The sequence below is a fragment of the Podarcis erhardii genome, assembly GCF_964252035.2.
Source record: "Podarcis erhardii genome assembly, chromosome: 1".
NCBI lineage: Eukaryota > Metazoa > Chordata > Lepidosauria > Squamata > Lacertidae > Podarcis > Podarcis erhardii.
Window position 1 is genome coordinate 85356107 of NC_138497.1, and position 23643 is coordinate 85379749.

A 23643-nucleotide genomic window follows, 5' to 3' on the forward strand; every position below is an offset into this window, starting at 1 on the left:
CTTGGCCTTTGCCATACTAATAGTACAGTTATGGTAGGAGAGAGCCATGCTGTGCTTCAGTCCACAAGGAGACCACTACGGTGTCTCTTATCTCCCCTCTACTTTATTTGTCATAGGAAACTTTCAAAACAAAATGGAAACTCAGGCTGCATTTTTGGCGGGGCAGGCGATCGAGCAAGCTAGGTGCAAACGGGAAGGGGTCAAAAGGCAACACAGGGCAAAAGCAGCTTCTGCTATGTCCATGGGATGGGGCGGTGAACTGCCTTCAGTCTGTAGCTGTCTTTGCAGCGAGTGCTTCAGTGCCCTCTATCCTGCTGCTTCTAGAGGGCAGTGACATGCAGCTGTTTGCCTGGGTCCTCCCAGGCCGCTGTCCCAGAGAAAGAATGCAGATCACTCAGGAGAGCCCCTGCGCTGCTCTCGGTTGCCTTTGGGTCCCCTTCTTCCTCCGAGGCCTCCTGCACTGCTTTATCTTCTGCTGGCTCCGGATCGGCCTTCTCCTTGGATGCTTCTTGCTTTTCCTCCTCTTCCTCCTCCTCCTCCCTGTCTTCTCCTTGGAGGAGCTGCTGCTGCTCCCTCTCATCCCCCACATCAATGGGTTGCTCCTCCCCGGACTCTTCATCTCCCAGCTTCTCGTCCTGGTGTCCCTGTAGCGGCTCTCCGGGGAGTTCCCCTCCCCAAAGCCCTTGCCATCGGAGCATCAGGCCCCTCAGCAGGCGCTGGGGGTGGTACCTTCCTCCTGAATTGCGGCTCAGCCGACGCCACGCCAGGAACAGCAAGAGGAGGAGCAGCAGCAGCAGGCAGACCAGGAAACTCACGACGATGTCATCGCTGCTCTTGCCGCGGCCGCCACCTCTCTCTGGAGCTGCTCCCATGGCTTTCCCTGGAAACAGCAGGAGCAGGGCAGAGAGCGCTTGGACGAACTGGGGCCTCTACAGAGAAAAAGGAGCCAGGATGAGTCCCTGCCCCAGCAATTTTAATATGACAAGGAGCCTTGAATGTTGGCCTGCTGTCTGCAGCTGTGGCGCTGTTCCCTGGGCTGTGTGGATCATGGAATCGTGCCCTGAAAACTCCCACTTGCACAGTGTTAACTGGACTCTGATGTAGATGTTAAGGAGGGATCATGGTGAAAAGAGCAGGGCACTGCCATTGCTCGGAAGCTGTCTTAGTTTTTAAAATGTTCACCAGCAACTGCCTGCATATATATATATTTTTAACCTACATGCTGCAGCTAGGAGGGCTTGCAATTAAAGAAGACAAAAAAATGAGTTCCTGGCCTTGTGTGATGTTTGGGGATTTTATTGGATGCTGCAGTAGATCTGCTCATGGGGGCTGTGGTGGCTCACAGACCACTAGACATTTGCTGAAGCGCTATAATGTAAGAGGAGCAAGAGTGTGGGTGATTGTTTCCTAGCACAAGCTCCACTGATACAGTCATAAAGACATATCCAGGTGGCAGAGGAGAAACTACAGCCAATAAAAGCTTATAGCAAATTGACTATAAATTATGCAGGCTTAAGAAAATGTGCGTGCATATATATATTTCTTGCATATTTCCCCTGCTATTTTTACTTAATTTACTCTGCTATGTTAGGGAGGGACAAGGAGCTATGTAGGGTCTTTGGAAGTCATCTTCAGTGACTATTGTGGTTTTGGAAATTCAGCAAGAATTTCTCATGCTTATGATTGTGAAGATATGATAAAGCATGTACTTTTAAATATAAAAGCTGTGATTCTTTAGAAAGCTGAACTCTGTATACAAAGCCACCCTCAATTTAATCTCAACCTTCGCTTCAGAAGGCAGAACCTCTATTTGGTGCTTTGGCCATTGGCAATTACTGTACTGTCTGCCCCAAATGACCTGAGACTCAGTATGTCAGGTGAGGGAAGAAGATATATTTTCGCTAAGCCAGCATATGAAGGTAGACAGTGCCAATTATCAAGCTTTGTAGTTACCAAGAAAGAGCTGGTCCATTTAACTTGGGAAACATGGTGTTTCCACCCGGGAATGAACCGGGGACCTTTCGTATGTGAGGGGTCCATTTAACTTGGGCAGGTCTTGCTTCAGCTAATTTTACAGGGTGTAAGGAAGTGGGCTGTAGAAGCAGACTGCAGGGAGTTTCGGCTAACAGTTTTGGTTTAATTGGATGCTGCATAGCCACACCTCTGTGTTGCACTGGCGCTAATGGAATACAGGCTGGGCGACAAGTCTGTTCCTTTCTTTTTCCTCCATGTTACTGAAGCGAGGCCGCTGAATATAATTCAGCAATGGAGGAAAAGGCTGATGCTATCAAGGAAAGGGTAATCTGGGAGAATATTAGGACTGAACATGCAGGGAAAGGGAAGTTCCAAATCAATCTTGGGAGACAGCCTGCATAACTAAGCTTTAACTAACCTGGACTTTGGATATTTGTGGTCTTCTGTGATCTGAAAGTAGTGAAGTAAGAAGAAATAGTAGCATTAGGCAGAGAAAGCAGCAGCAAAGGAAACTAATGTTGAGGCAATGGGACAGGATAAGGAGTCTCTAGCAGCACAGGAACAGCAAAGTCTTTCCCCATGTTCCATGATACTAATCAGCAAGGTATCTTTACAGGAGATTTCCAGTCTACTAACAGGATTTTTTTGTTTGTTTGTTAGGGGGTGGTAGAGTAGAATAAAGTTAGGCTAGGAGATGAGAGTTTGATAGAGCTATCAGCAGGTTTCTTACATTTTGAGGCTATTTTCTGTGGGTGCTGGATCTGTTTTCTGATCCGCTAAGTTCACATCTATACCAAAGCCAATGGTTGCCAACCCTTTCAATAGGCACATTTGGAATCTGGAGTGAGTGTCATGGGCATCAGTCACAAAATGGCTGCCACATCTAAAAAATGCAGAACCATAAAATGGTGCAGGTACCCCCCCTCCCCAGTCAACGGGGAAAAAGCACAAATACCAGTCACAGGGAAGCCCTTTGCAGAAGAAAGAGTGCATGCCTAGTCCTAACCTCCAATGAAATGTGGGTATGTTTAAGGATGTGTGCTAAGTGAAGGAGAGTCTAAGCCAATAAACACAGGAAATGCGAATTTTAGGGGTGTATTTCTAGAGACCTTTTGTGGGCATGTGCACTAGTGAAACCTCGGGGTTGTATTCAAAGTTGTGCCAAAGAGATCTATCCCATCAGCACAAGGATTTCTCATGTGACACAGCACTGTCCCACTCCTCTCTCTGTGCCCCGCATAAATCTAATGTATTTAGTTGAATACCACCTCATGTGCCTGTGTGCCTTGCAGCCTTGGTACTCTCACGTCTAAGAACTTGTCCTCTGCATGTTTAGAAGAGAGCAGCCATTTGGCACCATCAAGTCCCACAAGCAGCACAACGTGAACATTAGCAAATGGCTGCAGCAACAGCTTTCTCTGAAAGGTTGCAGGCCTTTGCAACCGGTTGCTTGCTCCTTTACACAGAGAAAGTAACTGTAAGAGCAAGAGCATCGAAAGGCCTGTGAGGGAGAAAGGAGGCCACAGGATGGACATTGCCACTAGGGTAGCCCCTGCAGCAAGGGTGGAGACCTTGTGACCCTTTAGCTTCCATTTTAGTTTGGGGATCGGGAGGGAGTGGCCCTCCAGGATTCCAACTCCCATCAGCCCTAGGCAGCATAGCCAAAGGGCAGGAATCATGAGAGTCCAACGATAGCTGTAGAATCCTATCCCTGAGCTACACTAAATGGAAGCCGAATTCTACTCCACCCACCCTCCAAGCGGGATACCTTGTCAGAAGGCTATTTGCATATGTATTACAGGTGGGCCGTGGGGTTAGCCTTTATCACACTTTTAGCATTTTGAAGAAGTATCAGCTTGTTAAGACAACAAAGCCGATGCTTCTTCAAAATGCTAAAATAGTTACTGAGCTCTATTAGGAGACCACAGTTCTCTGTGACCCATTTTTTCTATAGAATCTGTACATCAGTCTCCTTCCTTGAAACAACTGGAACGGCAGCCAATGGGCCTATGCTACAGTATTTCTGAAGAATGCAGCAAGACACAAAGCACAGATGGGGAACTTGTGGCTCTCCTGCAGTGGGTAGACCACAGCTGACATAGGGCCATAGGTCAGTGGCAGAGCAAGTATCTGCTTTGCATACTGCAGGTTCCAGGTTCAAGTTCTAGAATCTCTAGGGCGAAACTCGGGTCTCCAGCTGTTTTTGGACTACAATTCCCACCATCCGTGACTACTGGTCCTGCTAGCTAGGGATTATGGGAGTTGTAGTCCAAAAACAGCTGGAGATCCAAGTTTGGGAAACCCTGGTGTAGACCAGTGTTTCCCAACCTTGGGTCTCCAGCTGTTTTTGGACTACAATTCCCATCATCCCTGACCACTGGTCTTGCTAGCTAGGGATGATGGGAGCTGTAGTTCAAAAACAGCTGAAGACCCAGTGTTGGGAAACACTGGTGTAGACAATACTGAACTAGATGGACCAATGTTCTGACTTAGTATAAGGCAGCTCCCTATGTTTCTATAGTCCCTGACCATTAGCTATGCTGGCTGAGGCTAATGGGAGTTGGAGTTCAATAATATCTGGTGAGCAACAGATTTCCTATCACTGCTATCTACTGCAGCAGAAAAGCCCTTTGCTCCATCCCATATTAAAGGAAACAGCTTTACCAACAAAGGATTGAAGGCGGCAAAAAGCCCAGTTTTCAACTACTCGCAAAGGCCATTAAAAGAGGCCAGCATCAGAGCATAGGTTAACCATGGCGTTCTCTAACCCAAAAGCAGAAATGTCATCTGATGGAACAGAAGAACTTTAAGAGTTAAGGGAGAACATCAAAGGAAACAGAAGTGTCCAAGAAGCCAACATGCCAGAGTAGTGCGCCTTATCAAAACTGCTCAGTGGAATAAGGAGGGAACACAGAACAAAGGACTATAAGCAATGAAAGAGAAGCCATTCCAGTGCTGCAGGTCCCGGGCTTTCATCACAGCAAAAGGGAAACCAGGCGCCATTGATACCTTTTAAGAGCTTTTGCCGCTTCCAAGTTGTTTCACACACAGGGAGGGAGAGAATGCGGCACCTCAAGGCATCTCTTGAATTATTTTACGATTTTCCGTGCAGCCTTTTCACTGAAGAAAACACCCAAAGGAGCACCTTCTCCTCCACTGCAGCAAAACAAATTATAGAGCAGCAGCAGAATGGCCGCTGCATTCCCCCCCCGCCCCCCGCCAGTGGGAAAAGAGAGGGGACAAAGTGGAGTCCCTCTGGCCAACGAAGGATGGCGATGGGCAGCATCTAATCAGCCTAGGCCAACCCCCTCTCTTATTCTTCCTTATCTGCCTTGGTACCACTGCCTGCTCAACTTCTCCTGGAGAAAAGAGAGCCCGGCACCTTGCAGAAGCCAAAGAACAGCAAATGGAAAGAGCCCAGTGAGAGGCTCAAAGCTTAACCAGGAAACATTCTGGTTTCTAAAAGCCTTGGCCACTCCTGTCTCAAGTCCAGTAGGGTCGTGCAACTTTGCCGCTTCTTGCTCTCACACACGTACACACACTCTCTCACACACACACATGCCACCCTTCCAAATCCATCTTCTCCAGCCCTGTTGGGTCTACCCTTCTTTCTTACCATCGTCAGGAGTGGAGTGCTTTTTGCTCTGCTGCACTGCATGTAGCCTGGAGGAAAATGAAACTGCAAGCAGTGGCCCTGTGTGTGCACTTTGGGGGTGGCGGAGAGATGTTTCCTGCCTCTGCTCTTCACCCTGCACAGAGAAAACACTGCAAAGCTATACTTAGCACCTGATGTAAAGAATCAACTATTTACCTCTTTTGGGTACTTCCAACCATTATCAGGCTTAAGCAGAACTTCCCCATTGCACTGATAAACATCTCTCATTGGGAAGAAAGCCAGAATTATTAACCAAATTTGTTTCTCATGCCAGTGTCTGTTCTGCTTAAATTTGGGGTGGGGAAGAGGGAGATATAAAATGTACCAAATCAAGTACTTTGGACAGCTATCAATGGTTGTCCCACCTTATTCACAAGGCTTTCAGGGCCTATGCTATGTACTGCAGCAGATTCCTGTGTTTGTTTGCTCCTCATCTGGGCTTGTACAACTGGATTAAGGACTCCTGATTGTAAAAGATAGTCCACTGCAGCTGATAGAGGAGTTTTTTAAAAAGTAAAGCACACTTCCACACAACCTACATCCCGGGAGGACAGCGGCGGGGCAGGGTGTGTAATATAGAAGATGTACAGAGGGTGCTCAAGAAAACTTTGCAGCTGTTTCCTTGCCCAGGAAAAGTAGAGCTCTCTTCATTTCCACCACTCCATAGCCCTTGCAGTCGTATGGGAAAGGAGAGCAACCACTTTTCTATCCCGTCAGCAGCTTTTGTCTATGCAGAGAGCACAGATCACAAATTGGTACCACAGCGTGGAGGCTTTTCATGCATGGTTTGCATTCACCTTACAACAACACTATTTCCTGCAGCCTCAGGCAGCAGAGGCGCCTTAATTTAACAGTGCCAACCACAAGTTTCCTGCCATCCCACCCCCAGAACAGCTTCTGCTGCTTGGTCTAGGACAGGAAGAGCAGCACACCTGCCACCCGCCACCTACACTCTTCCGGAGAACCTTAATGCACAGCGGGTATCTACAGCGTGCATGCACTTTGGTAGAAATCATATTGGCTTCTCCAGCAGCCACAAAAGACGTTGCTAGGAGCTAGACGCCCCACAAGCCCAGGAGATATTCTCTCTCTGCACATTCAGTGTTTACTGCGGTGGGAGATTGAATGTTACTGAATTACTTTGCTTTGAAAAAACCTTAAAACTGCTTTTCAGAAAAAGCTCCTAAGGGAGCATTCAATTCATTGTGGTATTTTTAAACAGTGGAAACAAACAATAGATTGTGTGTGCACATACACACACAGAGTAATGAATATAGCAGTTGATAGGACCGCATAAAAGGCAATTCGGCAGGAGCTAATTCAAACCAAAGGCCTGCCTCAACAATGTGGTCTTCAGCAGCTTGCAAAATGTCAAAGGGAGGAAGCTAGAGATGTATCTCTCACCCTTCTGAACTATGCTTCAATAGAGGGTGGTGGAACAGAAACACACCCACCCTCCAGCAGATCTCCCAGGGTAAGCAGAATCAGCTATTACTTTAAATTCCCTGAACTGGGCTTGGTTGGAAATACACCAGAAACGAGTGCAGATTAAACAAAGGAGCCCCATCATGTCACAAGCTCCTGACATCAGCATCCTGCATTAGCTGCAGATTCCAAATGATCCAATGCAGCCCCACAAACGTTGCAGCAGTCCAAGCAGGATGTGACCCAGGCATGACTCTTGCAAAAGTGGTATGTATGATGTGGCTGTGACCTTGCATGCCTTGATGGGAAAACAGAGAAGAGATGTAGGAGGGAACTGTTGTTTTTGCTCCTGGCCCTGGCCCTTGGAAGTTTGCCTGGACGAGAATGTGACCCTCAGGCTTAAGAAGGTTCTCTGCCCCGTTCTGTCAAGATTTGCCACAAGTCATCAGCTCCACGGTCTCATTGCTCCCAGTTCCTTATCAAACCAAAGACACTCAAAAAGGCATGTACCACTTTATGCACATTAGGCATGTGCCTGTGCACACGGCTGCAGAACACATTCCTCTTGCACATGCCCAAGGCTGGCTGTTCCAAGCTGAAAGGAGGGATGCACCACTGGAACAGAAGGAAGCAAAATTCCTTCATTGCCAAGGAGTTTCTTGCAACAAATGCAAGCACTGAGCAAAAGCTCAGGCAGATGCCAGATCAAAAAGAAAGGGGAGGGAAGATGCAATGGGAGTTGCAGGAGAAAACAACATGAAGCTTCTTACAGTCAAAGCACTGTAAGCCAACTGAATATGAAAAGCCCCCTGGTGGAGAATGCCAGAAAACCTTTCCTTTAGGGACCTATCCTTTTAAGGATACCAAGAGAGAGATTGCCAAATTAAACCCAGATCAAACTTGGCTCAGCAACTAAGATAGAGGGAAGTAGCAGAAACAAGAGGGAGCCTGACCTGCTCAAGTCAAAATGCAACCACGAAAGCAAGCCTGTTTCCCATACAATTACCTATCCCTCCTTGAGCAGGCATCTCACCAGGTAAATATCTAGGCTGGCATGTAGTAATTTGCTCTGTTTATGTGTGAGGGATAGCTCTACCTACATTCCTCTTTCTTCCAGAAGAGGGAGGCCTCATTTAACCTCCTGCCTCTATAGTGCACACTTCTCCAACCTTGTTCCTCTTTTTAAAAAAATGCAAGCTCCAGTGCTACACATACACACAAGGATTGTTCCAGTTACATTCAAAAGTAGCAGCAAGCATGCATGCATTTTACCTTGCTTAAAAATCCAGATTATAAGTAACAGGAAATAAGCTTTGTTAGAATTCAAAACAAAAGTGGAGCAGCCAACAGGAAAAGGCCTGAATATTCACACATGTTCAGGGCATGCAAGAAGCTCTGAAACCCAGTATAAACACAGAACAAGTGAAGCAATCTTCCCATTAAAAAAAAAGTGAACATTAAAAGTTCAGGTTGGAAAGCCATTGCTTACTCACACAGACAGCCCTACCTTTCCATGTAAAGTTTGGCTCCTATACCCCTGAAAGCTATATGGCACACGCAGACACCAGTCATTTCCCAACACTGATTTAGAAAGGCTGAAGTTTTAGTGAAGTGTTCTTGTTTTTCCTGCAAGCATCCAACATGACTTGTGTCCTTCTTGGTTTCTTTGGGCAGCTCTAGGTGAGCAGAAATGCCAGGGCTGTTGCCTGTTCCGCTGTGTTTTTCCACCACACGCTGAAAGTGAACCCACATAAAATGGTGGGAAGAAAGCAAATGCTCCAGGAAAAGCCTGCACTTACCCTGAACTCCTCTGAATTCATCTGTGGAAAGAAGGGAGGCAACAGCAACAGACTTGTGCACAGAGCTGTGGCTTTATAAAGACTTTTATTTGGAATGAAAATATAGATTATTGAACCTGAACAGTTTCTTTTTGCCTCCAACACCCTCGTGTGTTTCGTCAGAACCTGCTTAGCATTTGAGGGCTGGAGGGAGGGAGAGAGGAGTGGTCCCAGAGACAAGAAACTTAAGGACTGTGACTAGATGGCAGATTTATTTCTTAGTCAAGCCTCAATGATCCCATCCATGGTCTCTTTGAAGTAAAATAAAATTCAGGCAAGGAAGCAGAAGAATCCTCAACAGGATTCTCAGTGGTCCTAGCAGGGAAAATGGGGAGAAGAGGCCTGGCCCATAGGAAGCACTGGCTTCCAATAAACCGCAAATTCCACCCGCCATGAGAGATTGGGAAGGGGAATCCCAGCCTTCTCTCCAGTGGAAAGCGTGGGCATGTCAGACTGTGCAGTTAGCTAGTCCTGATCCCCACAGGGGGACATACAAGCCAACCGCAGCCATGGGAAGGGGACAGGGCCAGAGGGACTCTGGCCAGAATAAGGCAAAGGGACAGATGTGGGGAGACCAGCACATCGACCCTTGGGTAAAACAGGGTGCGGGAAGAGGAGGAGATTTGGTCCGAGACAAAACCCAAGAAACATTCCCAGTAGCAGCAAGAGAGGGCAAGTCCCTGTCTCACACCACAGGGCAGGATGAGGCAGTGTATAAAGGGATTACTGGCAGCTCAAAAAAAGGTGAAGCGTTTAAGAAGATCCATGTTGGTGAGGTCTCCTCCGCGGGGACCCCTCCTAGACATCGCCGTTCTCAATGCGGCTCAGCTGCTCCTCTAGCCGCCCAATGCGCTCGCCCTGCGCAGCCACAAGCATCCGCAGTGACGCCACTTCACGCAGCACTTCTTCAATGACCTGCCCGCCGTCCTGCAAAGAAGAAGAAGAAGAAAGCAGTGTCATGCTGCTCTTCCCAACAGGATCCCAGCTGCTCAGCTCAAAACCATCCCATGACCTGTACTCCTGGCACCAGCAGGACTTGCGCCTCCTCCCCCAGTGCATGTATAAGAGGGAGTGCACCATGTCTGTGTGCACACACGTGTACGTCTGTGTGTGTGTGTGTGTACCCACACACATGTTGGGGGGAAGGAAGAAAGCAACACTGGCAAATGCTTGGTCAACACATGCACACACGCAGTGGAAAGAAGCAGGCTATTAGACATCCAAAGAAAGAAATCTTCAGCAGACTGACTGACTTCATAGGATCTGTTCAACTAGGAACAGCCTGGCATTCAGGTTAAAAATGCCCTATAGCATCCTTTGTCCTTGACAAATTGCCTAGTAGCCGCAGACTGCCAGGAATTCCACACAGATGCCCGAGTGGGCTAGCGAAGAGCAGAGCATGGACCATCCTGTTCCTCCTCTGCCTGTCTGCTTAGAAGAAGGCATTTTCTTCTTCTTTTTTTTATCTGTCTCTGTTTCCAGGCTGGCTATGGAGGAGAGGACATCCTTTCCCTTGCAGATAGCATGGAAATGCAGATTGCTAGCTGATTAGCAGGCTTGTAGAATGTAAGGAAAGCTCTGCTGGATCCGGCCAAAGGGTCCATGTAGCCCGGCTTCCTGTGGCCATGCAGATGCACAGGGGAAGCCTGAACACAAGAGTCCTCTCCTCTCTAGCAACTGGCATTCAGAGGCATCCTGTGCCTGAAGGTAGAATATAGCCTTACCCTCCACGAATTTGCCTAAAGCCTCTCACACTGGTAACCTTTGTAGGCTTATTTGCTCTCTGTGGCAAGGGTACTTTGCAGGGTATGGGAAGCCCACTTTCTAACCACAGCCTCTGGTCAAGCCCTACTGGCTTTTCTCCAACAACTGAAATTGGATGACTGCTCCAAAACTACAAAGGATTTGCTTTATTATTGGAGAGAATGCTGGAGAGTCCCAGGATGCAGTGAATATTGGACATGCAGACCTTCTCCTCCGTTCTCCCTCCCCAAGGCACATCAGAATCCTGTTCTGCTCCTTGCACTTGGCTCTAACCCACATCCACCCACACCCACACCCCAGCTCAACCGCTCTGCAACCCTGCGAGGGATGACAGAGAAGTGCCAATCAAACAACCCACCCACAGAATTCCCTGTTCCGGCGCAGGCGCCAGCCCTGCACATACCCCACTGGCAGCGCTGATGCTAATGGCAGGCGTGGCAGCAGACTGAGACATGGCACTGGGGTGTGTGGCACTCAGCCCGGCACTGGGGGCAGCAGCGGGGCGGCTATCTTGCAGCAAGCTCCTCCGGCTGACTTTGAGGTCACGCTGCTTGGTGGGCACGTAGGCTTCGCGCAGCGAGATCAGGATGGGGCCCGCTGTCTTCCCTGCCACCCATTCCTCGGCTTCCATGGTGGCTTCTGGCCCAGCTGTGTCTGGGTACAAATCATCTTGGAACAAATCTGACTGCAGAGAGAGAAAGAGAGAGGGCAGTGTTAAGAGCCTGGGACAATATGGAACAGTGCTGCTCTCCCCTCCCATGGGATGTACAAGGTAAAACACCCAACAAATTTGCTGTGCTTCAAAATTTCCAATTCTCAGTCTCCACTTTATATTGGCCTGTCTTACAGAGCAGTTTTAAAAGAGGAAACAGGCAGCGTGCTTTGACTATCACGCTATTTAACTGTCAAGCAGTAGCATTATTATTAAATCCACATAGTTTCAAAGCTAGACACGGGCACAGATTCAGTTTATATGCATACAGGCATATGTATAAAGCTTGAGACCTGAACACTGGAGGGGAGGGAGGGATTTGCTTAATAATAAATAATAATAATAGTTGCCTCAGGCACTCTGGGCGGCTTCCAACAGATATAAAAACATAATAAAACTTCAAACATTAAAAACATCCCAATACAGGCCTGCCTTCAAATGTCTGCTAAAAGTTGTATAGATATTTAATGCTTATGTAATGCTCAGCTTGGTTTAAAAGCAAGTAAAGCACACACAACCGTCATATGGGAACAAATAAATGTTTCTGATCAGAGAAGGAACAGGGTTGAAATGGCAATGGTTTCAGCATATGACTTTAGAAGATCCTTCTGGACAGCTGGAAACCGGAGGGGAGAAAAGCACTGGATGGAAATACCAAGCTGCAAAGGGACACAACCACCTGTCCCAATGGACAGAACTGAAATACTCACAACCTTCCAGGGTATATGAGGTTATGTGTGAATCTCCTGTCAATTTGCTGTGTGAACACAGCAGTGGCAACAGCCCCACGGATTAACGCTTCAAGATTCTAATGCAGAACCATCAAGCCATCCACAGACAGGTCATGGCTCATCTGCAGTTGCTTGGTCCCGAAACAGCAGCAAGCCCCCCCCCCCCCGGTCCCTTGTAGCTTAAGCAGCAGTTTCTTGAAAAAGTAGGCTAGCCCCCACTATCAAACACTCACCTTCCTTGGCACAGTCATGATAATGGGCTCACACTTGCGTTCGTGGAGTTTGTAAAACCTGCAGAAACGCACCAAGAGAGAAAGATTGATGCACAAGCAGCCAGTCAAGACTACCAGTTCTTTCGCTGCTGTCTCTCTCTCACACACACACACATGCCCAGCCCCAGCATTATTCAGAATACCTGGCAATCTCACACTTGTTGACATCCAGACCCCGCTTGGGCATCCATCCCATGCCACGCTGGGGTTCTTTGCTAGTGAATGTGTTCAGGAAGTGGATGTAGGGTGCTTCTGCCGTGATCTCAAAGTACCGGATGCTGGAGTCGCCCTGGAAGGGGGAGAGGGCAAAAAGGATGCACACAGTGTTACTAAGCCTATAGAGGACATTGTGATGCTTGGCATCCCTGGGCGGGCCACTTCCCCCCTGAGCACTTCGCTTTCAGTGGGACAGACAGACTGGTTGAGGAAGAGGGCCAAGGGAATGCCCACCTTGCATGGTATTCACTCCCACTTCAGAGAGAGGGTACTAACCCAGAGTTCTGGAACCCCAAAAAGAAGCCAGCTTTGCCCTTTAACCATCTTATACGGAGGTCAGACCCTGGAGTCCGCTTAGTTCAGTATTATCTACAGCAGCTTTCCCCCAACCTGACGCCCTCCAGACATTGGTAAGACTCCAACTACCATCAGCCCCAGCCAGCATGGGATATGGTTAGGTATGATGGGAATCGTAGTCCAAAGCATCTGGAAAACACCAGGTTGGGGGCATCTGGCCTGCAGGGCCTGGCTGAAGGTGTCTTCTTTTGCCCTATTTGCAGATGCCAGGGACTGAAACTGGAACCTTTTCCTTTTTTATTTTCCTTTATTTATTGGATTTATATACTGCCCTATACCCGAAGGTATATTAAACTGCAAGCTGTCAAATGCAGACTCTGATTTTAATTTAATTTCCCTAATTTCTGCTTAGTAGGAAAACATACCTTGCCACAGACATACACCACGTTGGTGTCCGGGTCATAGAAGGGAAGAAGGGCCCCATTGCTTGAGTCCAGCTCTTGCAATGCCATGGGCTCCTCCAGATTCTCCTGCAAAAACAGAAAGGCACAGGTTACAGACCTCCTTGTTCAAATGCTATCCTTCACACCATCACAATCTTGATGTGATGATTCACCTGCCATCCATCCTGACACCATTCACTTGAGAGCAAAAGGGGAGCGTGCTCCATATGCCCATGAACCCTCCGAGATTGAAAACCCTGCGTGGTTAAGACCCTAATTGAGGGGTAGGGACAAGTCTATGTGCACAAAGCAGTCTCTCTTCAGATGTTGCCTCTCACCTCTCAAACACATGGAGTTCAACAGGAGTTCTTTGCTCAGGACAAGAGACCCTGAACACACAGAGAGAGCTTACACACACACACACACACACACACACACACCACCACCACCACCACATTCCACACACACCTCACTCCCAGATCCACCTTCCCACTCACCGGGTCCCAGAGTGCCAGCTGCCGCTCACTCATACGGCTGAAACCGGTCGTGAAGATCTTCCCATCCGCTAAGAATATGGCCCGCATAGGGCGCGCTCCCTCATGGGCTTTCTCCTTCTCCTGTGAAGCAAAAAAAAAGGGTAAGATGTCGGGAATTCAAGAGGTGACGCAGCAGGCAGGCTCTGCTATACTGCAGCACAAATGCGGGTTTTGCTACCATATCTGCTATGCTGGATCCGAACTACAACAGGAGAGTCACTCATCTGAGTTTACATTCCCCCTAAAATCATGAGCACCTTTCCCCAGGATCAGACTGTGTCTGGCCCTCAGCAGCTCATTCCACCCCACTCCAGAGGAAGATAAGTGGAGGTGTCTTGTATGCAGAAGGGTCTGAGATTCAAATCTAGGCATCTTCAGTTAGGAGGGCCTCTCACCGCAGGGCTGAGAGACTCGTTCTGAGAGCCACTGCTGTAGTCAGTGCAGGCAACATGGGGCTGTGCAGACAAAGGGTATGATCTGGAGTCTAAAAAGACATGGTGTTCAGATATGCAAAGGCATTTGATGTGTCTGTGTGTTCCTTTAACAACAGCAGAATTTAAAAGCCTGGCAACCTCTCCCAAGTACCACATCTGTTAAAACTACTTACTGCCATGTTGCTATTGACAAAGCAATCCCACTCCAAAAAGGTCGTAAGTTAGAAAGTCAAAACTTGTCTATCAAACCCAGATAACTTCCCAATATCATCTCCTCCACCCCACCCCCCCAAAAAACCCCACTCAGAATCAATCCACTCTTGGTGCATTGTTATATATGGCTATACTGTTTAGATGTGTTTATGCTGCGCTTGGGGCTGCTGCCTCAGCTCACTTTCCCCCCAAACCCCACCTTCCCATCATCCCATTGCCCTTCCTTTACACCTCACCCCAACCCACCTGTCCCCAAATTCCCTTTACCACAGCCACCACTGGCAGTGGGGAAGGAATGAAGGAGAGAACGTTTTTCTCCTTTTCCGTTTCCCCCCCAGTCTCAGCCAGGACAAAGGAGCTTTCATTTTAAAATACAGGTTTCCTTCTCTCAGGAGCAACAGGTAGATGAAGAGAAGGACTTTCCTCGCCTTCAGGTCCTTCCACCTGGCAAGTGGCTGTGGCGAAGGCAGAGGGAGGGAGGGTGTGCCTGGGCCACCTGCCCACTCTTTGTGCCAGCCTGCCCACTCAGGGCTTCTTGGGCTTCCTTCGCCCTGTTTTAACTTGAGTATTCATGTGCCCTCGTTCGCCAGCATGACGACAGATGAGTGCAAATATACCATAGAGATATGTTATTTTGAAATATTACTTCCTTCTTAAAATAACCTTTTTATAATAATAAAATTAGCCCACTTTCATCCCTTCTTCAGATTCCAGATCAACCTCTGTAGGAGAGGGGAAAGGAAGGAAGGAAGAGGTTGGGCCTCAGAGGTCACAACACATAAAATTACAGACAGGCCTGAGTCTCAGGCTAGGAACAGCAGGGAGATCTGGGGAAGCAATCTCACAGATAACACCAATTTAATCATTTACCAATCCTATACAGCACTGCCAATTTATATATAGTCACATACTAAAACTGGGGGCTTAGCTGGAAACACCTGTGAATTGATTTCTCAATAATATTACAGAAACACACTTGGGAAATGCTTATGCATTATCATTGACAGCATGATCAGATTCCTGAGACGCCTGACGAGAAGCCCTTATTAATTCTCATAAAAGGCTTGGGAGGGAGAGGGAAGAGAGGAAGAGATGGGTGAAGCCTTGCAGGGATCTGATGAGGATTCCAGAACAGGGGGGGGGGGGGAACCAGTGGCTCTCCAGATGTTTCTGGATTACACCATCCCCGGCTATCCGACGAGCTCTCAGGGGCTGAAGGGTGTTCACCCTTGTTTCACAGTTTCTCTCTGCATAGATCCCCTGCTTCTGCTCCTCTATTTAGCATCATCTTATCAACCTCATGCCTCCTTCCCTCCTGTAGATTCTGCCATTAGCACAGTGTCCCCTGCATAGCAAAGATGACACCACCTTGAACTCTTGCTGATATGTGCACACACACATGTAAATTCATTTACTTCATCTGAAAATGTGCATAACTTGCTCTACCGAAAATGAAAGTGCAAAGTCTGGTTTTTGCCGGTTGTGAAATTTAGATTCATCATAAGCCAGCACCTCTGCCTAGAGCACATTCCATATGCGGTCTTCATCTTCAATTAAAATTAGGCTTCTCCAAGCACTACCCAATAAGCAATATAAACACTGCCACGCATCAGAGCCTATCTTATAGATAGCCCACTAACATGTCAACTACATAAAGATCAGCACTGCTGAGAGCTAATTAACCCAGGAGGCAAAGCGTGAGCTTCCCATCACCAAATTACTGCACAGTCAAAGCAGCGCAGGTCACATCTCAAGCGTGAGCCTTGCAACCAAGCTAGAAAAGGGGACTAGGGAGGCACAAACCACAGAGAGATACCACCGCTCAGATAACAGGACAGGGAGGACCGACTGTGGCCCAAACACATCCCACTGCAACATTCCCAAAACACAAAGGAGAGTCCCTTTGACTTGCAGAATGGCCAGGAAGTAATAGATTGCCAAAGAGAGGGAACACTCATGTAAACAGGTCAAGAATGGCAAGATAGACAGACCAGAACCAAAAAGCTTCAAAGGAGGGAGAAACATACCGCAACAACCTGCCCACGGCGGGGGTCAATGATGCGCACACTTTTATCCTTGCAGGCCGAGCAGAAGAGGCTGCCGTCACGGTTCCAGCTGACATTATAAATGAGGTCAGGATGCAGATCTTCCAGGCGGTAAAGTTCCTCAGTTGTGCCCACGTTCCACACGATCACCACGTTGTCACAGCCTGGGGAAAAACGGTGCTCATTGGAAGAGGTTTGCCACAGAGTTCTGTGTTAGGCTGCCCTTAACTTTGGGTCTCAACCGCCCCAGCATGTAAGCTTGCAGCCAGATGTTCTCCACTTTTATTCTGCCTCTTACTCCACCACCACCACCACCACCACCACAGATGGTACCTGCACTGAGGAGGACGTTGCGGGCAGTTGGATGCCAAGTGATGATGCCCACACGCTTAGAGTGCCCTTCTAGAACTACCACTGGCTCCGTCAGAGGCAGTGTCAATCCATTATCGGGGATCTGCCATACCTGGAGAGAAAGACGGGAGTGAAATGGCTCAACCGGCAAAGCATTTTCGTCTGCTCTGATCCTGTCACCAGTGGCACAGCCTCCCACAAAACCTCGCTCTCCCATCATCCTGACCCAAACGCCAAACAACATCCAGCCACCTGGGGGGGGGGTACACTCTGGCTTTAGCTTGCTCCACACCAAAGGGTCATTCTCCTGATCCCATTATCCCACATTCTGCGGATAGCATCTTGCTTCCCGTGTCTACAGCCCAGCTAACAGCTCCTCCGTCTGAATTCTTTGCCCTGTCATTGTATTGTAACAAAACATATTTGCATATGCAAACTTAATTTGCCTAATATAGTCTGCCTCTGCTAAATAATCATGATAAGAGACCAAGCAGTATCTGGGGCAGTGAACAGGCCTCCCCGCCCTGCTGCTGAAACCTTGCTCAGCTATCCTGCCTGTATACACATACCAAACTTCAGAGAGTCTGTGCTTTCAAGATTCCACAATCTGAAGGACTAGAAACTTGCTTTAAAAATAGAATTTTCAAATGCACAGCATGCTCAATTTGCCACTCAATACTGACTGCTTGATTCAATATGTACAGCCCCAACCTTCTGTATATATTTAGCCGAGAGCATGGCTACAGGTGAGGGCCCCCCTTCTTTCTTCCTTCCTTCCTTCCTTCCTTCCTTCCTTCCTTCCTTCCTTCCTTCCTTCCTTCCTCTCTCTCTCTCTCTCTCTCTCTCTCTCTCTCTCTCTCTCTCTCACACACACACACACACACACACACACAGTCCTTTTACCAGCTGCCCCTCACCATAACAGTGCAATCCTCAGAGCCACTAGCGATGACGTTATCATTGTGCGGGCACCAGTCAATGTCCAAAACAGGTCCTGTGTGCCCACACACCGTAGGGTAAGACTTATCAATGCGTCCGGTCTGGGAAAAAAATAACCAAAGGGGAGAAGAATAATCAGGCAGTCCCTTCCAGGCTCCTCAAAGCCACTATCCTGTTTCCTGTCCCAGCTTTCCTTATTTGCCTCAGTACAACCCCTGTGTTCCATCCCTCAGCTCCCATAAAATATTATGTGCTCGAAGACACAAAACACAAGATAGGAGAAGAAGCAAGGGGAGGAATGATATATTGAGACCCAAGTTAGAATGCTGCAAGATTCAGGACAGATAAAAGAAAGTACTTCTTCATGCAGTGCAGAATTAAACTATGGAACTCTCTCCCACATGAGGCAGTGGTGGCCACCAACCTGCATGACTTTAAGAAAGGATTAGACTAATTCAGGGAGGACAATGCTAACAAGGGCTACTAGCAGTGATGGCTATGCTCTGCCTCCATAACTGGAGGCCACATGGAAACCGCAAGAGGGGAAGAGTGCTCTTGTGCCAGGGTCCTGCTTGCAGGTTTCCCACAAGGCATCTGGTTGGCCACTGTGAGAACAGGATGCTGGACTAGATGAGTCCCTGGCCTGATCCAGGAAGCCTCTTCTTATGAGCTGAGAAATTCTTGGGGCCAGTCAACCTTGTGCACATCTTCCCCATTCCTACTCCCATCCAGTGACATCCCCGGTACAGTGGTACCTCTAGTTATTAACTTAATTCGTTCCAGAGGTCCGTTCTTAACCTGAAACTGTTCTTAACTAGAGGCGTGCTTTCGCTAATGGGGCCTCTTGCTGCTGCTGGCACACGATTTCTGTTCTCATCCTGGGGCAAAGTTCTCACCTCGAGGTAATTCTTCCAGGTTAGCGGAGTTTGTAACCTGAAGCGTTTGTAACCTGAGGCGTTTGTAACTCGAGGTACCACTGTACTTAAGAGTGTTAGGGATGGGAGGGACTTCAAAGTGTCATCTAGTCTAACCTTCTGCTGACGCAGGAAATCTGTGGCTGGCACAACCCCCAGTTGCTTAAGAACCTCTAATGAAAGCGAGCCCAGTGTTTCCCAAGACAGACTGTTCCCTCACCTTCTGTAGCGGGAGCACCATGAAGGCCCCTCCTCCACTGGCCTCTATAATCACAGCCACAAACTTGGGGTTGACAGCGCAGAAAGTGCTGTCCCAAGTGACGCGTGACACCCGGATGTCATCGTAGCACTGGTCATTCTTGACGGGCTGCCCAAAGACGTGGCGGAATTTGCTCTGGCGCACAACCTTTCGGAAGGACATGGCTGCAGAGGCAGAAGAGAAGAAAAGCGACACACCTTTATAATCTCGCAGGCTGGCTCACACACAACGCTCCCCAGGGGCGATGCTGCAATATGATTTCTAATAGGATTGTAATAAGGTTGTTCAGAAATGTGGAGCAGGAATCAAAGGAATTCGGCAGAGCTGCCGCACAGATTGCAATCACTTCACTTGCTGAAGATGTTGCAATTCCGACCTCTTTCGACAATGAGCAGGAAGCCTCGGGTGCTCTTGATCAAACTTGAACCCCCCCAAAAAAACATTCATATTTCCCCCTATATACATAAATACCTCTGTACTCGGCAGCTCTACATTTTTGGCCTCCGTACAAATTTTTGCACTCCAGCTCATTTTATAATTGACAACTCGCATTTTCTCTGTGCTTTGCTTCTGTGTATAGGCAATAGTCACGTGCAGAGGCTCATTGATGACTCTGGCTGGATTATTTGCCACTTGTTGTCCTGTTTCTGTTTCAATCGCTGCCAGTCTATCGTCTAATATCCAACCTCCTTTATTACGGGAGGGTGGGTTTCTACCTTGATTCGACTCTATGCGGGTGGGAGGGAAACACAGCGGAAGAGGGAATTAGCAGCTTTCTCCTTTATGAATCCTGCAGTAGAATCCCAGCTTCATTCCAAACACTTTCAATAGATGCGTGCACACCATAAATCAAAAGATACAGTGCTCTACACAATCTGGTACACAGGCTCTGCTATCCCATTTCTTTGGTTTACATGTGAAATGCCAGAAATGAAAATACACTTCCAAGACCAGAGTACATACCCACCCCAATGTCACCCCTGAAAAGTGGCAGGCCAAAATCACTGAAGTTAAAACCCCTTAGTGTAATTAATCAAAAGGCCCCATCAAGGCCTATCTATGGATGACTGACAGCGGACCTTCAGCAGTCAGTCGCAAGAGAAGGAAAACGCACTGAACTTCCTGTAGCCTTATATAGACGTGTTTTTCATGGAAGCAGTGCCCACCAAAAGCAAAATTCAGCCTGCTGCGTCAACACCTGATCAGAGTGAGACCAAACAAAAACCTTTAAGGCTAGAAGCAAGCATTTAAAAGCTCTGCAACCACAGCCCACAACCCTTACAGTAAAGGGAATCAATCTATTTAAGCACAAGTTCTGTTTCAAGCACACAGTCGTAAGACTTTTGGGGAGATGGGGTAGGAACTTCCGTCTTCAGGTTTCAGTGGCAGCCCCACCCACTACTCCAAACTGTAACCAGGTGTGACTCAAAGCCACAGGAGAAAAGTTCCCTTTGGGTGGTTCCTGTGAGAATGGCCGATGACAGAGAAGGACTCAAGAATGGGCAAGCCTTGTTTATTCTTCTGCGCAGCCAGGAAAACTTTGGAGGAAGACAGTAAGGTGCGGAAGAATCAGCTGGGTGCTACCTAACATCAGCGAACCAGAACTTGGAACCCAGAAGTCTTCCTGTTTTGGAGTTTGGGGACCAAAAGGAGGTGGAGGGAGAAAACAACATAAAGCAAGAACTTGAGAAAAGCAACGGGTTCAGGGTTGTTGTGTACACCCACACCCACACACACCCCTTTCCTCGGGAAAGGAAGTGTTTCCCGAAAACTCCTTTCCTGCAAGAAACAACCCCACAGGGAAATGGTTAAATCACAGCACAGTTGGTCCACTGAAGCCGCAGCCGGATGTGCAGCTGAACATTGTGCAACCAAAGCGCAGCTGTTACTATTGGACGAAAAGGGACCAGAAGAATCTGGCGCAAGGAAGGTGTGGCCGCACCAGCGCTTACCTGGAGCATACCCTACCTTCCTCCAAACTACAACATACCCTTTTAAGGGGCCAAGGCATTATACTAGCCTTGCCGGGGCGAGGGGAGTGACCTGACCGGGTACTTTTCCAATAGGGAAGAGCAACTCTGCTGGGGTTTGGCCCCAGAAACTACTGAATGCTAGCGGTCGAGCCCGATGGCACAGACACAGCCAAAGGGAGCCTCTGAGCACCTACAGAGTGCTTTCCCTCCCCCTGGCACCGAGGAACCGCTCCCTTATACATGCATTTTGGTTTGCATATAAGCAGCAAGCTCTCGATCTAGAAAGTACCGAAAGGGAAGCTGGGGAGGGGAAATTGCCGCTCCCTTCCCGTTCCCGGCACCGGAGAAGCAAAGGCACAGCAGCAGGGCGGGACTCTGGGGAGGCGGGGGCGCAGAGGAACAGCGACCGAGCTGGGTCTGGCGAAACCGACGCCTCCGCCTCTTCCTCCTCGCTTTAGCCTGCCCGATTCCCCGCTCTTCCCGCCCGGGAAGCGCCTCCGGGCCCGGCTCTCTCCGCCTCCCCTCTCCCCACCCGCAACCCCGCCGAGCTTCACCCGCCCACCGCCACTCACCGGCTGGGGAGGACGGGGGCGACCGCAGCAGCCTCTCCCTTGCGCGCTGCCCAGGGCGGTGCAGGCGGCTGCGGGGAGGGAGGGAGGGAGGGAGCAGAAGCAGCAGGAGGAGGACCCGGGCTGGGCTGGGCTCTCGGCGGCTACAGGAAGTGACAGCAGCAGCGGCGAGGGCAGGCCGAGGAAGCGTCCTTCCCCGCGCCCAGTTCACCTGCCTTCGGGGCTGGGAGAGGCGAGGCGAGGGGAAGGGCTGCCTCTGGGGTCAGCGGCCGGCCACGCACCCCGGCGCGCGCCAAGGGCTGCCTGCCCGGGCAACACCCGCCGCGACGGGACGGGGGAGATGGGCCGGGCCGTCTCCGCCGCTTGTCTTGGCGCGCAATTTCCAGGCTGCCAGGGTGGCGCAAGAGGCTCTGCGCAGAACTCCGCCAGCCGGGCGTTTTTCGACGGCGGGGCCGTCTCCCGGCTTGAGTCGAGGAGAAAGTGCCTCTGAGCATGCGCCGAGTGCATTCCTGCTTTCCCTGCCGGGAACTAACGAGAGTAACCAAACTGAGGGGAAGGCGGGGATTTTTCAGGAGGTCTCCTTTGGCGGAATTGTGGGCGTCGGAACCGCTTTTCTTGATGAGAAACTTCCTCCTAGTGATGTGAAAGTTACCTTAGGGTGGTGGGAGGCTATAAAGCTTCTCAGGGCAGGGACGGAGCCGCCCTCTCATTCTGCGCATAATATAATACAAGTGATTCGGAGATCGCACACACACCATTTCCTTTGACTCGCAGGGCGCAGACTTTTAAGCCTGCCAGTTCCGTGTCGGCCGGTGCGTGGAAGGTGCCTGAGCCCGCTGGTGTGGATTTTCCTGAATTGTACTTGGAAGGAGACACGCAACTGCTTCAAGGCAGGATGGGCTTGTTCAGAATTTATTGCAGTTCTTAACCCCCTCAATGTACATCAGACATTAAGAAAGAAAACAGCAGAAAAAGTTCCCTGCCCCAAGGAGCTTACATTCGAATTTGAATGTGAAGCCAGTGGTTTTGGGTGTGGGAGTAAGTGTCATTGAACTCAGTCGGGCTTGCTTCTGAGTAGACACATAGGATTGCCCTGAAAAGTGAAATGGGTCAACTAGGGAACAAATGGGAAGAAGGGATGGATTTTGGACCCCATCCCAGTAAAGGTTGGCCATTAGGTAAGAGGGGCGTGGCTCCACCAACCTCAGACTGCTGTTAGCCAGCTCCCACCTGCCTGTCTGTCATCCTCCTTACAACCTTTCAGGGAGTGGCACAGCCTATCAACCTCCTCCTCTTCCTCCTCCTCCTCTTTGGTCTCAGTGTTGCCTTTTGTAGAACTCAGCAGGGGGCAGGATGGGGACAAAGCTGGAATTAGTTGACTCAGCTTGTCCTTGACCCTGGCTTCCAGCCTTCTGCCCCATTAGTCCGAATAGGCACCAGGTCTTTGCAGATACAGTGGTACCTCGGGTTACAGATGCTTCAGGTTACAAACACTTCAGGTTACGGACTCCGCTAACCCAGATATAGTACCTCGGGTTAAGAACTTTGCTTCAGGATGAGAAAGAAATTGTGCAGCGACAGACGGAGGCCCCATTAGCTAAAGTGGTGCTTCAGGTCAAGAACAGTTTCAGGTGAAGAATGGACTTCCAGAACGAATTAAGTTCTTAACCCGAGGTACCACTGTAATCCTGACCTTTGCAGGAACTGAAGACATTGATTGGGATTCAACTAAGTTTTGCTCAGAGTAGATGCATTGGAATTAATGTTCAATAGGTCTAACTTGCATAAAAAAGTTATTGACTACCACTCTTGATCTCCCCAGGGCTCGGGATGTATGCTTGGGAAACTGCTTCCTCTGTGAATCTGTATGTTATCAGAGGTGGGTCAATTGTAAATACCACAAAACAATTTTAAGTTTATGACTGGGATCTCTGTTGCATGAATTAGAGCACAAGCAATTTATGCATATTAAGCTTATATAGTGTTATGACAATCTGTATTATCTATATTATTTCCAAAAGACTTCCAAAAATGTCTGCAGCTGGATGCTCTAGTTTGAAGCTCAAATGCATGAAAAACTGTT

General features: G+C 48.9%; 2 protein-coding genes across 3 annotated transcripts; both read right to left on the bottom strand.

Moving 5' to 3' along the window:
• Window positions 1-85: 85 nt before the first annotated feature.
• Window positions 86-8641, bottom strand: PTPRCAP (protein tyrosine phosphatase receptor type C associated protein). The gene is made up of 3 exons (XM_081838430.1): window positions 8562-8641; window positions 5591-5723; window positions 86-929 (listed from the first exon to the last, which is right to left on the bottom strand). The coding sequence occupies exons 1-3, from the start codon at window positions 8624-8626 to the stop codon at window positions 321-323; spliced, it is 807 nt and encodes a 268-aa protein (XP_081694556.1). The 5' UTR covers window positions 8627-8641; the 3' UTR covers window positions 86-320.
• A 278-nt stretch (window positions 8642-8919) lies between these two features.
• On the bottom strand, window positions 8920-21807 carry CORO1B (coronin 1B). Of its 2 annotated transcripts, none has more exons than XM_081838358.1 (11): window positions 21564-21807; window positions 18980-19182; window positions 17824-17946; window positions 16889-17018; window positions 16538-16719; window positions 13825-13944; window positions 13310-13414; window positions 12515-12660; window positions 12333-12390; window positions 11060-11341; window positions 8920-9819 (listed from the first exon to the last, which is right to left on the bottom strand). In XM_081838358.1, exons 2-11 carry the CDS (start codon window positions 19178-19180, stop codon window positions 9691-9693), a joined length of 1476 nt encoding a protein of 491 aa, XP_081694484.1. In that variant the 5' UTR covers window positions 19181-19182; window positions 21564-21807; the 3' UTR covers window positions 8920-9690. The 2 variants fall into 2 exon arrangements, with proteins under 2 accessions (XP_081694484.1, XP_081694485.1); XM_081838359.1 differs by lacking the exon at window positions 21564-21807 and adding an exon at window positions 21281-21427.
• Between the last annotated feature and the right edge of the window lie 1836 nt (window positions 21808-23643).